General features: G+C 46.0%; 1 protein-coding gene across 6 annotated transcripts in view; it reads left to right on the top strand.

Annotated features, from left to right (window-relative positions):
* Positions 1 to 12,882, top strand: part of inpp5b (inositol polyphosphate-5-phosphatase B) — a 280,167-nt gene that overhangs the window by 209,706 nt on the left and 57,579 nt on the right. For all 6 annotated transcript variants that reach the window (XM_072501900.1, XM_072501893.1, XM_072501913.1 and 3 more), the window contains 2 exons: positions 179 to 295; positions 7,560 to 7,747. In XM_072501900.1, the coding sequence (XP_072358001.1) occupies positions 179 to 295; positions 7,560 to 7,747 (305 nt within the window). The remainder of the gene's footprint in view (positions 1 to 178; positions 296 to 7,559; positions 7,748 to 12,882) is intronic.

Here is a 12,882-nt window from a genome sequence, read left to right as displayed (position 1 = left end):
ACCATTTCTAAGATCAACTGAACTTAACTCTGTAAGTAGGGGCAAGTCTGACATAAAGGCAGTTTAATAGCTGCCGTACATCACTGCTGTTTTTGACACCTTGGCTAAGTTTATATGCTTGGTATCCAAAGTTGAAACGTGGTTAGATCACCCAAGTAAAACAAAATTTACATTTCAGATCAAGCATGTGCGACTGGTTGGAATGATGCTTCTATTGTACGTGAGGAAAGAACATGCTGCATATGTCACAGAAGTGGAAGTGGAAACTGTTGGGACAGGCATAATGGGAAGAATGGTAAGGAAGATTGAACAAAGATCAGGCCAGCCTGATTGATGTCTGTCAGGTTAATGAATGGTACATTTTTGAGATGACTCTGGTAGAAAAGAGTGGTAGCAAATCTGTATATAAAGAGCACAAATTGCTAAAGTTTTAAATGTGTCAGGCCTCTATCTCCAGGTGGTTGGAATACAAAGGGGAGGAAATGATGCTTCAGTTGTAATGTGCCTTGGTGGGACTCTGTAAGAAGATGGGATGCAGGAGTAGGTCAAGAGATCGATCGAGCCTGCTCCACCATTCAATAAGATCATATTCAACAATGGAGCATCCACAAACTGAGGTAGAGAATTCCGAAGATTGAGTGAAGAGATTTCTCCTTGTGTTAGTCCTAAATGATCAACCCCATTGGATATATTTATGATTGATACAAAAGATCAGCTACGATCTTATTGAATATCGATAAGAGTTTTGTTTGTGAGGGGTATTAAGGGATGTGGAACCTCGATGGGTAAATGGGAACTAAATTCAGATTTGCCACAATCGGAGTAACAGGCAGAACAGGCTGAATGACCTTTTCCTGTTCGTATCACCCTGACAGAGGCCTGAGACAGATTTTTAGCATGTCCTCATTGGTTGAGCAAATGTATGATATGGCAGTGCTAAAGGAGAGGAGTGTGGACATCAATGGTTATGGAAGAAAGTCAGTTAATCTCAGACACTCCATTATATTTAAGCAACTAGAGTATCGACCTTGCTATAACTTCATTGTAATGTGTAAATGTGCATCTGGTGTATTCTTTCACCCTAACAGATCCCATTCTTGCACCAAGTGGATAGGCAGTGGTATCTAGCATTGTTATGTCCTCTGCATCAAGACCTACTTTATGTGGTTTAACTGAGACTAGTCAAGAGACATAGAGGAAATAAAATAAAAGGTTCTTCTCTGTCTAATCAATTATGAAACTTCCTGTTCTAACTGTACCTCAGAAACTTGCAGTAGAAACATATTTTAACACGCTAGGATCAAAACCACATATACATATTCACTCTCCCGTTAAACTGAACATGGTCATGAATGCTGCCATGATTGTTTTACATGCATGCTTCAGTTCATTTATAATATGGTTATAATGTTTAGAGACACATTACAGGAGATTTTATTTGCTTATGTATCTTTCATAATTTTTTAAGCACTGTCATCTCAAGGAAGAAAAAATATAGTTAACGGTACAGTCTTTCTGAAACTGCAGAACACTTAAGTTACGAGGAGTGAAACTTGTAACAATCACTGCCAGCAGGTGGCAGTGGAAAAACAGGCTGTCCACTCTGATAGATGCATGCGATGATTGGATTTATTTCTGACTGGTACAGGCACATACCATGACTGTTTCACATTATCTCATAATGCAGCATGATGGTGGCTAATAATCTAGCCACCAATCTGGTAGTTTATAATTCATAGTAGGTGTACAAATAAACTGACGCAGAAATTATGTAACTTCAAATGTACCTTAAATTGGACAAAATATCATTAGGCAGTTTTAGTTTTATTTAGACACTTACCAAGTTATGTGCATCTATTTTAAGTATTATTCGAATGGTCTGAATTGCAAAAGAAAATCCCCTGGGGTGTTGATTATATGTAAACGATGCCAGGACCAATTTTCTTGCCCCACCATGATGTAGCATTGGAGTCTCCCATCCAATTGTTGAATAGCTCAGTTTAAAAAATATATTTTTATTAAACTTTGGTCATTTTATATCAAAAAAATACAAACAACAATAAACGAAAAAAACGAAAACAAAATCCAGTAAACCACCCCTCCTTCTGTCCCATTGCTCCCCTCCCCCCTCTAACAACTAATATTGACCAATTCCTTAAAATACAATATAAACAGTTGCCATCTCCGGGAGGACCCTTCGATTGACCCCCTCACGGTAGATTTGACCTTTTCGAGGTCCAAGAACTCTATTAAGTCACCTAGCCACGTTATGGCAGTAAATGGTGCTAAAAGCCTCCGAATCCTTCGTTTCCTAGCAACCAGTGAGGTGAAGGCAAGGACATATGCCCTGGCATCTGTCCGCAGCTCCGGCAGGTCCGATGCCCCAAATATAAGGACAGTGTTCAGAATAGCCCATGTGCTGAAAAAAGAGACCCAAAAAAACACAAGTTTGGGACACAATCAGAACATCTCTGTGTGGTTCACAGGCCCTCTCAAACAGCACTTGAACCTATCCTGAACCCCTGCAAAGAAACGACTAATTTTGGCTTCAGTGAGGTATGCCCTAAAAAGTACCTTGAGCTGGTTCAGGCTCTGCCTTGCAAACAATGATGTGGCGTTCACCCTAAGAAGGGCCTCATTCCACACCTCCTTTTCCAACATATGCCCCAGCTCCTCCTCCCATTTGGCCGTCACCCCTTCCATCGAGGCCAGATCCTCCCCAAAATCCATCCATATATGACAGACATACTATCGTCTTCCGACCCTGCACAGGGTAAAGTCCTCTACGTTAAGGTTGATGGCGGCGCCACCGGGAATGTAGGGAACGCCAGTTGAGTAAATTTCGTACCTGGAGGTACCTAAATGCCCAAGAGCCCGATGTTCTCTTCCATCCCCTCCAGGTTAGCAAACAGCAGTTCCAGGAATAACTCACTCTCTCCAGCCCCTTTCCCTTCCACTCTCCAAATGTGGCATCCAACTTCCCCAGCTCGAACAAGGGTGAAATGGGTGGCCAACCATGACATTGACCCCCAAAATGAAATGCTGACGGAGTTGCCTCCATATTTTCAAAGCGGAGACAACCACCAGGTTTGATGAATACTTTGCTGGAGCAAATGGCAGAGACGCCGTCACCAGCGTCTCCGAGCTGGATTCTCTCCATGACCCATACTCCATCTGCACCCAAGTAGACCCCGGGTCTCCACACCACCCCAATACTTTTGCCACGTTGGCTGCCCAGTAATAAAATATCAAATTTGACAGGGCCTCTTTTCCAAATTTTCAGGGATTGTCCCCGCCCAATAGAAGCAACTCAATCCCCCGAATAAATGACATGGGTAAAAATACAGGGTGACACTGAAATAACAACAAGAATCTTGGTAAGATGTTCACCTTGATGGATTGAACTCGCCCCGGCAAGGACAATGGGAGGCTGACTCACCTTTGCAGGCCAGCCTTGATCCTACTCACTAGGCTGGTATACATGATGTGGAGATGCCAGTGTTGGACTGGGGTGAGCACAGTAAGTAGTCTTACAATACCAGGTTAAAGTCCAACAGGTTTGTTTCAAATCACTAGCTTTTGGAGCGCAGCTCCTTCCTCAGGTGAACCTCAGCTGCGCTCCAAAATCTAGTGATTCGAAACAAACCTGTTGGACCTTTCCTGGTGTTGTAAGTTAACAATAATAATCTTTATTGTCACAAGTAGGCTTACATTAACACTGTAATGAAGGTATTGTGAAAATCCTCTAGTCGCCACATTCTGACCCCTGTTCGTGTACCCAGAGGGAGAATTCAGAATGTCCAAATTACCTAACAGCATGTCTTTCTGGACTTGTGGAAGGAAACCAGAGCACCTGGAGGAAACCCACCCAGAGAACATGCAGAGTCCGCACAGACAGTGTCCCAAGCCGGGAATCGAACCTGGGACCCTGGCACTGTGAAGCCATAGTGCTAATCACTATGCTACCGTGGGGTATAGTTTAATTTACGGAGCCATGCCCAATCCCGAGCCACCTGAACCTCCAAATACTGAAAGCTAGTCCCGGCCAGGCGGAAAGGAAGCCCACCCTCCCAGACCAGCAGCCCTCCCCTTTTCTTTTTCAAGAGAAAGGAGAAGGATGCCTGCCCAAGTGTCTCAGGGAGAGAAACCCAGACCAGAGAATCGTTAAACGTCCCCATCAATAATAGAACCAGCTGATCCGCAGACTTCCTGGAGAATTCCAGCGGGAATCCATCCGGCCCAATGCCTTCCCTGTCTGCATCTTTTCTAAAGCTGTTCAAATCTCCTGCAATCCAACTGGAGCCTCCAGCTCTTCCCAGAGTTCTTCCCTCACGTGGGAAACTCCAGACCCTCTTAAAATCTCTGCCATTCCCAGCTCATCCTCTGGCGGCTCAGACCTATAAAGCCTCTCGTAAATGCCCTATTCACCTTGACTGGGGTGTAAACCAGCCTGCCCTCCAAATCCCTAACCTGGATAGTCTCCCTAGTAACCCATGCCACCTTAGCTGGTGAGCCAAGAGATGGCTGGCCTTCTCCCCGGACAACATTTTCCCGCGTGCCATCCTGGGTCGCTCCCAGGATCTCATCCACTAACTTCTGGCGCTCCTTCTTGTCCTCCCCGTCTATGTGTGCCATATGCAATATGATTTCCCCTCCAAAATCAGCCGTCAATGCCTCCCACAAAGTAGAGGACTAGTCCACCCCATTTTCATTACACTCCACATATACCCTTATAGCTCTCGAAACCTTCCTGCAGAACCCAATGTCTGACAAAAGCCCTACATCCAATCTTCATCCCTTGCGCCGCGTCCGGCTCACCTCCAACACTAGATCCACCAAATGCGGAACATGGTCAGAAATAACCCCAGCCGAATATTCTGCCTTTTTCACCCCAGGGAGAAGAGAATGACAAATGACAATACTCATGATAAAGAAATCTATCCTTGAGTAGACCCTGTGCACCGGGGAAATAAATGAGAACCCCTTATCCCCGGGTGCATAAACCGCCATGGGCCAGCACCTCCTGTCTCCTCCATGAATGCAGCAAGCCATCCTTAAAGTGGCCAATGACTTTGGCCTGGAGCAATTTAAATCACCACCCCTTCCCCCTGAGAATCAGTTGATGAGTGTCTAGATTTGGTATTGAGGCCAACAACCATATAATAAACTTTATATCGTCGCAATGTGGCGCGTACATTTTCATTAAGACCAATTACTTTCCCTCCAGTGTGCCTGCAACCATCACATACTGACCTCCCGATCAGCCAGGGCTTTCGCCACTTGGAAGCGGACCCTTTTATTGATGAAAATAGCCACCTCCCGGGCCCTGCTATCAAAGCCCGAGTGAAAAACCAGGCTCACCCAGGCCTTCCGCAGCCTGGTCTAGTTCTGCACATTCAAATCCGTCTCCTATAAAAATACCACACCGGCCCCCAAAACCCTTTAAATGAGAGAAAACTCTCGCCCTTTTCACAGGCCCTCCCCAGGCACCACACGTTCCAGGTGAGTAGCGTTGTCAGGGGTCTCTCACCCCACCTCCACCCCTACCCACTCTTGAGTCAGCAATTACCACCATCATGAATCATCCCTTTGTTACAAATTCCTAGGTCCCAGGCCCACCTATGATGGTCATCGGCCCACCCCAAGGATGAGACAAAATCTCCTAGTCATTGTTAGCTCACTACACACCGCACCCCCCCTCCACCCCAGTATCTATCTCTTCTCCCCCGCCCCCACCCCAGACTTGCAGACTACCTGCTGCCTTGGTTAGCCCCAAGCCCCGCCACCAAACAAGCAAACAACTAGACTAATAATGCCTTGACAAAACTGGCCCAACGAGTCACAGCCCCTTCCCCCACTCCACTCTGTTCACTAGCTACTCCTGCTTACTACTGTGGTAGCCCCCACCCATGGTACCTGCCCAAAAAGCCAACAAATTCAAGAACATAATCCCCTCCCTGGCGAGCCCTCCCCACCCTGGTCCCGAAACTCTTAATATCCTTCTCATCCAAGTATCATATCAAACACCCCTTTTACAATCCCACCATCCAAGAAAAAAATAAGAGGGACTTAATGCACTGTAATACAACATCGACAACAACCTCATCCCGCCTTTCACTTAAAATGACCCATCTCACAGTGGTGCAGTGGTTAGCACTGCTGCTTTGCGGCATTGTGGACCCTGGTTCGATCCTGGCCCCAAGTTACTGTCCGTGTGGAGTTTGCACATTCTCCCCGTGTCTGTGTGGGTCTCACCCCCACAACCCAAAAAGATGTGTAGGGTAGGTGAATTGGTCACGCTAAATTGTCCCGTAATTGGGGAAAAAAAGAATTGGATACTCTTAAATCTATTTTTAAGAAGTCCCCATTGGCCCTCTTCAAAGCAGTTATAGTTTCTTCCCTTTAATGAAGGCCTCTGCCGGCTCCGGCATTTCAAAGAAATGGTCTTTTGAGTCCATCGCCGACTCGTGATCGTGCCGGAATCGCATCCCTTTGTTATACAGCACCGCCTATGCCTTATTGAAGGCCGCACGCCTCTTTGCCAGCTCAGTCCCAATGTCCTGGTAGATCTGCACGATATGTCCTTCCCAGTCAATATTGCGGTTCCTCTTTGCCCACTCAGGACCCACTCCTTCCTCTGGAAGCTATGAAAGTGGATAATCACCACCTGTGGTGGCTCATTCAGCTGTCCAATCGGACTCAATGCCTCCTTGATGGTGGCTTCAAAACACTCCTTCATCTCCTTGCCTTGCTGCTCAAACTGCCTGTCCATCTCCTTCCCAAACTTATCTAGTTTCTGCGCCATCACCACAGCTAGCACGCTTACCGTGATGGGAGCGGCCACCTCCTACGAGTTTAAATTTGTTTACGCGGCCACACACGTGTGGCAACTTGCACAGGAACTTCTCAGTTGCCATGTTGCTTCGGGGAAACATTGAGTAAGGCCAGTGGAGTATCTGGGACCTCTGTAAACAGCAGGACCAACAATCTATCTCAACCAGTGAGATTTAAGGACTGGGGAATCGAAGATCAGCCGAGAAGGTAATATGGTGAAGGAGAATCAACTCAATTACAAAATGAGAAACAAAGAGGGGGACGAAAGATTGGATTAAGAGAGAAAAGGGAGGCTGGATAAGTAAGGGAAAAGAAATGTAAGATTTGGTATTTTAAAATCAGAACAATTTACTCGATGAAGCAATAAGAATCCAGTTCAGATTGTTAGGTTTACGATGATCACAGCATTAAGAAGGTACATGTGCTGTTAATGATACTTTTTGTGGTGAGTTTAATAAGCAATTAATTTGAAAACCATTCAGTTTCTTAAAAACTGACATGGATACGAAGGGCAAGATGCTGTTTTTGCAGAGCTAATGGTGGACCAGCAAAAATTGACTTCAATCTCCCTCACATGCACATTAATGACAGTATATGCCATTAACATGTATTTTCAGCAAGATCTGACCCTTTATGACATCCTTTATAATTTTTGTTTCTTGAAATTTAAAAAAATCTCTTTCTAGAACTTTCTCAGATGTTCTCTTCCTATTTTTCCCTCCTAGGGTAATAAAGGTGGAGTGAGCATAAGATTTCAGTTCCATAACACCACCTTGTGTATAGTTAACTCGCATCTCGCGGCTCACACTGAAGAATGTGACAGACGGAATCAAGACTACAAAGATATCTGTACCAGAATGCGTTTTATTCAGTCTACCCTGCCACTGACGTCTCTCTCAATTATGAAGCATGAGTAAGTCTCGAATGTTGGTTGGTTATACTTGTGAAATCTGGCATTAGATTCAGCTAGCCCTGCCTGGGAATATCTTGTACTTGGCAATAGTTCTAGGAAAATCTGTCTCCATCAAACATCATTTGACATTGCTGTCACCTTCATAACAATCAGTCCTTCCAATAGATGCATGTTTTTTTTTATCCGTTCACGGGATGTGTGTGTCGTTAGTTCAGACAGTATTTATTGCCCTTCCGAATTGCCCTGAGAAGGTGGTGGTGAGTTGTCTTCTTGACTATTACAACACCATGGGCCAGTACACGGTCAATTCCAGCCCCACTTTACCCGGAGTCGCAGCACAGTTGAAATGAAAATATCCAAGGTCTTCCCAATAACTAGTCACCAGGTTTGTAAATTTAAACACAATTAACTTTTTGTTACTGGCAGTAAATATAATTAAATATGCAACAAACACAACTGGTTAACTACTACCTAATCTCTAAACCCCCACGCCCATCACTCTTTTAACTTGCCTCACCGTCTGCACACAACACAGAGGGGAAAGAGGGGTGTAAAATAATGACGCAAGTAAAAGGATAAGAGTTTTTGATTCAGATGGTTGTCTTCCCGTTAGTTTCTTCCTCAAGGCTTTCAGATAGATGTCATCTTTTCTTTTGGCTTGTAATGATTTTCACTGTAGACTCACAGAAATAGCAGGCAGCCAGCATTCAAGAGAGAGAAGAGACAGCTTCTTGCAAGGTCTAGAAGCTTCTGCCTTCAGACAGTGGGCAGCAGAGTAGAGAGATAGAGAGCTGCTTCCACCAGGAGGGTCCAGTGGCCTCTCCTGGGTTCTTCCAAAAAAACCACCTGACAGGAATCAATAGTTGTCGGCTGCCGGGCAGAATACATAATAATAATTGCTTAATGTCACAAATAAGCTTCAATTAAGTTACTGTGAAAAGCCCCTAGTCAGCACATTCGGGCGCCTGTTCGGGGAGGCCGGTATGGGAATTGAACCCGTGCTGCTGGCATTGTTCTGCATTACAAGCCAGCTGTTTAGCCCACTGTGCTAAACCAGTCCCTGTCCCTGATCAATTCATTGACCACCAGCCAAACAATCAAAACAAACCCCTCCAATAAATTGGGTGTGATAGAGTCTGGTCTCTTATGCCAAAAAATACCAAACTTTCTAGCTGTGTACTATTTTGATATTTTCAATTCCTTACGTCCTCTGGTCAACTTTACGGTATGTCTCCATTAACAATCCATGGACCAAAAATTATAAAGATAAAATAAAAGCAATAGGAACAAAGGGAATCAACAGGAAGGGTCCTTGCAATACACTAAATTAGTGAGATTAATTTGTGGCTCAAAGACTGATGTGGGAAAAGTGGGTTCCAGTTTGTGATGGCTGTACCAATGGGATGGTCTACACCTGAAACATGCTGGGACCAGTGTTCTTGGGAACCACGTGACTGGGGAAGTACTGAAGTCAAGGGTTCAAATGTGGAAAGATGTGGGGGTGAATACTCTGCTCCGTAGGAATCGTGAATTGCGACCAGACGGAGAATCGGGTGTCAGCCGAAGATCAAGTCTGGCGGCGGGTGTCAAACCGACCACCATGCTCCAATGCCTCAACGCACTCCCTGCTTTGTGCCAGCGTTGGCATGCAAAACCTGAATTTGCGTGCATTTAGATATCATTACTGAGTTTGACCCAGTATTCTCGGGCTTCAGCGATGCTCTGCTAAACCAGGCAGAAGTGACGCCAGCTTGGTTCACTTGCGGTGTTTAAAAATGGGGACTACGCGTCATGGCTGCTGAGGGAGAGAGAGGAGGTAAGAAAATTTCCCAAAATTACAGTAGTGGGCTGGCAGTTGTGCTGCTGACTGGGGGGTATCTTCCAGGGCCAGGGGGAGTAGCGAGGATCAACTTGGAGATGGGTTTGGGGCCCCCTCCCCTGGGATCTGGGTGGACGGACATGGACCTCCATTGCCACAGCCTGCAGGGTAGCCATCTGGCTGCACACTCCACTGACTGTGCACTGTATCCTGTAAATGAGCAGGCCACCGCCAAATGGATGGGTGCCCTCCAGGCCACCCCCATGGGAACATGGAGGGGAGGTGGGGGGGGGGGGAGAGACAGGCGGAGGCTGGCACAGCCCAGGACTGCCGTGTAGCCTATGGGACCTGCCCTCATTCCCCCTGCAGAGAATGGACTGCGGCTTTTAGCCAGGAATGGGTGCCTTTTGCCTGGCTGCAGCAGTCCTTGCGAACGCAGTGAGGCTGTACGCACAGGAGCTGCTCGAGGGTGACTATGCACAACAGCAGCCTGCCCCAGAGGAGCTGGGTCCAGCCGGTGAGGCTGGGAGCCAGCTGTCCAACTGGTCTAGGAGGAGGTGCGATGGGAATGCCACATCATGCCATGTGTGTACGTTCAGCGTCTGTCCTTCGAGGACCTGCCAGACCAAGCATGTTGCTGAAGACTTTGGCTAACCAGAGAGACCATGTCACACTTGTGCCAGATGATGGCGCATCTGGAACCGCAGGGGTATGAAGGAGGCCACCCACTCCCAGTGGCCGTCAGGTCGGCCATCGCCTTGACGGCAACCGGGAGCATGTTTCCACCTCCATTGTTCTTCACCCCGGGGTCCTTCCAGGTGCTGAGTGAGGAATATCACAGGTGTCCGTGCACAGATCCATCCGTTCCGTTATGGATACCCTGTATTACCGGGCAGCAGACTATTTTAACTTCAGTGTGGACCAAACCCACTAGGTTGTCCGGGCATCAGGATTCGCCACCATTGCCGACATGCCCCAGGTCCAGGAGGTGATCGATGGGACACATGTCCCTCTCCGGGCACAGCTGATGAGGGGGTGCCCATCATCAATCGGAAGGGCGTCCACTCCATGAATGTGCAGCTGGTGTGTGACCACCGCCCAGGCCTGGTTGACCTCGGCGAGTGGCAACCTCCTCCCCACCCTGGAGAACGAGGTGTCACACCTCTCCTCCATTGCATCCAACATGGTGTCCAGCTCTGCACCTGCGAACTTTGGGGACGCTCTTCGTGGAGCCATCTTCTTGGTTGGAATGAGAGTGTGTTGGGAGTGGAGTGCTTATATGCAGCTCCAGTTTGTTCACTGAAGTGAACTTGGCTGAGGGAGAAATCGATAAGGAAACAGTGGCAGACATTTAAGGGTATATTTCCGAATACTCAGATTAAGTATATTCCTACTATAAAGAAAAATTCTGAAGAGGCGATCCACCATACGCGATTAACTGAAGAAGTTAGGGAAATTATCAAACTTAAGGAAAAAGCGTATAACTATGTGAAGATGAGTGGGAGGTTAGATGATTGGTCAGAATGTAAAGAATGGCAGGAAATGACTAGAAGGTTAATCAAAAGAAAGAAATTATATGAGAGGAAGCTAGCTAGAAATGAAGAGATATTTAAAGAGGAAAAGAGTAGGTAAAGTGAGTGTTGGTCTTCTAGAGAATGCGAAAGGGGAGATAGCAGTAGATAATAAGGAAACAGTAAATTAATTGAACAAGTATTTTGCTTCTGACTGCACTGCAGAGCATATGCAAAACAAATTCCAGTAATAGCTGTAAATCGAGGTGGAGGGGAGAGATGATGGCGAATTGTATGAAGTGGAAATGTGGGAAATGGTTGCACGGTAGCACAATGGTGAGCACTGCTGCCTCACAGCACCAGGAACCCAGGTTCAATTCTGTCCTTGGTGACTGTGTGGAGTTTGCACATTCTCCCCGTGTCTGCGTGGGTTTCCTCCGAGTGCTCCTGTTTACTACCACAGTCCAAAGATATGCAGTTTAGGTGGATTGACCATGCTAAATTGCCCCTTGGTGTCCAATAGTTAGGTGGGGTTACAGGGATAGGGTGGCGGAGTGTACTTGGGTAGGGTGCTTTTTCAGAGGTCGGTGCAGACTCGATGGACCGAATGGCCCCCATCTGCACTGTAAGAATTCTATGGTTGATATGGTGTTCATGCGGGATCGTACTGAGCCCACTCCTGTTCACCATTTACACAAACATGATGGAGTCAGGAATTGGAAGTACTTATTTCAAAATTAGCAAATGCCACCAAATTAATTACTGGATGTCTGAGCCAAAGTACAAGAAGACCAATAAACTTGCAGAATAGGTGTATAATTGGCAAATGAACTTCAGTGAAGTTAAGGGTAAGGTGGTATATTTTGATAGGAAGAAGTGAGAGGCCACATACTCCTGGGAAAATAAGTGCTTAAATGGGAAAGAGAAACAGAAGATCTGTGGGTATAGATTCACAAATCACTAAAAGTAGCAGCAAAAATTAAAATGAAAACAGCAAACAAAGCACTGGCAGGACAGAATTAAGAAGGACAAGTTATGTTAAACGTATGTGGAACATTGGTTAACCTATACTTGGAATAGTGTGAAACGTTCTGGCTTTCGTGTTATAAAAAGAATAGAGAGGCATTGGAGAAGATGTAAATTGGTTTCACGAGAATGATACCAGAATGGAGAGGCTCTCGCTATTGGGAATTATTGAACAGGCTGAGACACTTCTCTCTCAAAAAAAAAGAGAAGGCACAAAGGGTGACTATTTAGAGTTCTTTAAGATTATTAAAGAACCTTGTAGAATAAATGTAGGTAAGGTGATTTCCAGTTGTAGATGAGACCAAAACTGGGGGCCAACGGCGACGAGGTCTCGGGTTCGATCCCAGCCCTGGGTCACTGCCCATGTGGAGTTTGCATATTCTCCCCGTGTCTGCGTGGGTCTCACCCAAGGATGTTCAGGGTAAATGGATTGGCCATGCCAAATTGCACCTAAATCGGGACCAGGAGTCTCTTCCGCCTGACATTGGTGTATTTGCAAAGATTTTACAGGTTGACAGTCAATCTGTTGGCTTTGTTATGAACCTTGGCCATCAAGTCGGGGGGCGGGACTCTGAGCTTTTGATTCAGAGGCAGAATGCTCCCCACTATGCCATAAGATCTCCTAAGATGACCACAAATAAATCCAACAGAACATTCAGGGAAAACATGTTTACTGAGGCAAGGTTGGAATGTGGAAATCACTACCTCAGGGAATAATTGAGGGAAATAGATTGATGGATTATAAAGGGAAAAGAAACCGATGGATATGCTTGGGTTAA

The sequence above is a fragment of the Scyliorhinus torazame genome, chromosome 1 (assembly GCF_047496885.1).
Source record: "Scyliorhinus torazame isolate Kashiwa2021f chromosome 1, sScyTor2.1, whole genome shotgun sequence".
NCBI classification, from domain to species: Eukaryota; Metazoa; Chordata; class Chondrichthyes; order Carcharhiniformes; family Scyliorhinidae; genus Scyliorhinus; species Scyliorhinus torazame.
Note: the sequence above shows the minus strand (reverse complement) of the source record. Positions and strands in the feature narration are given on the sequence as shown.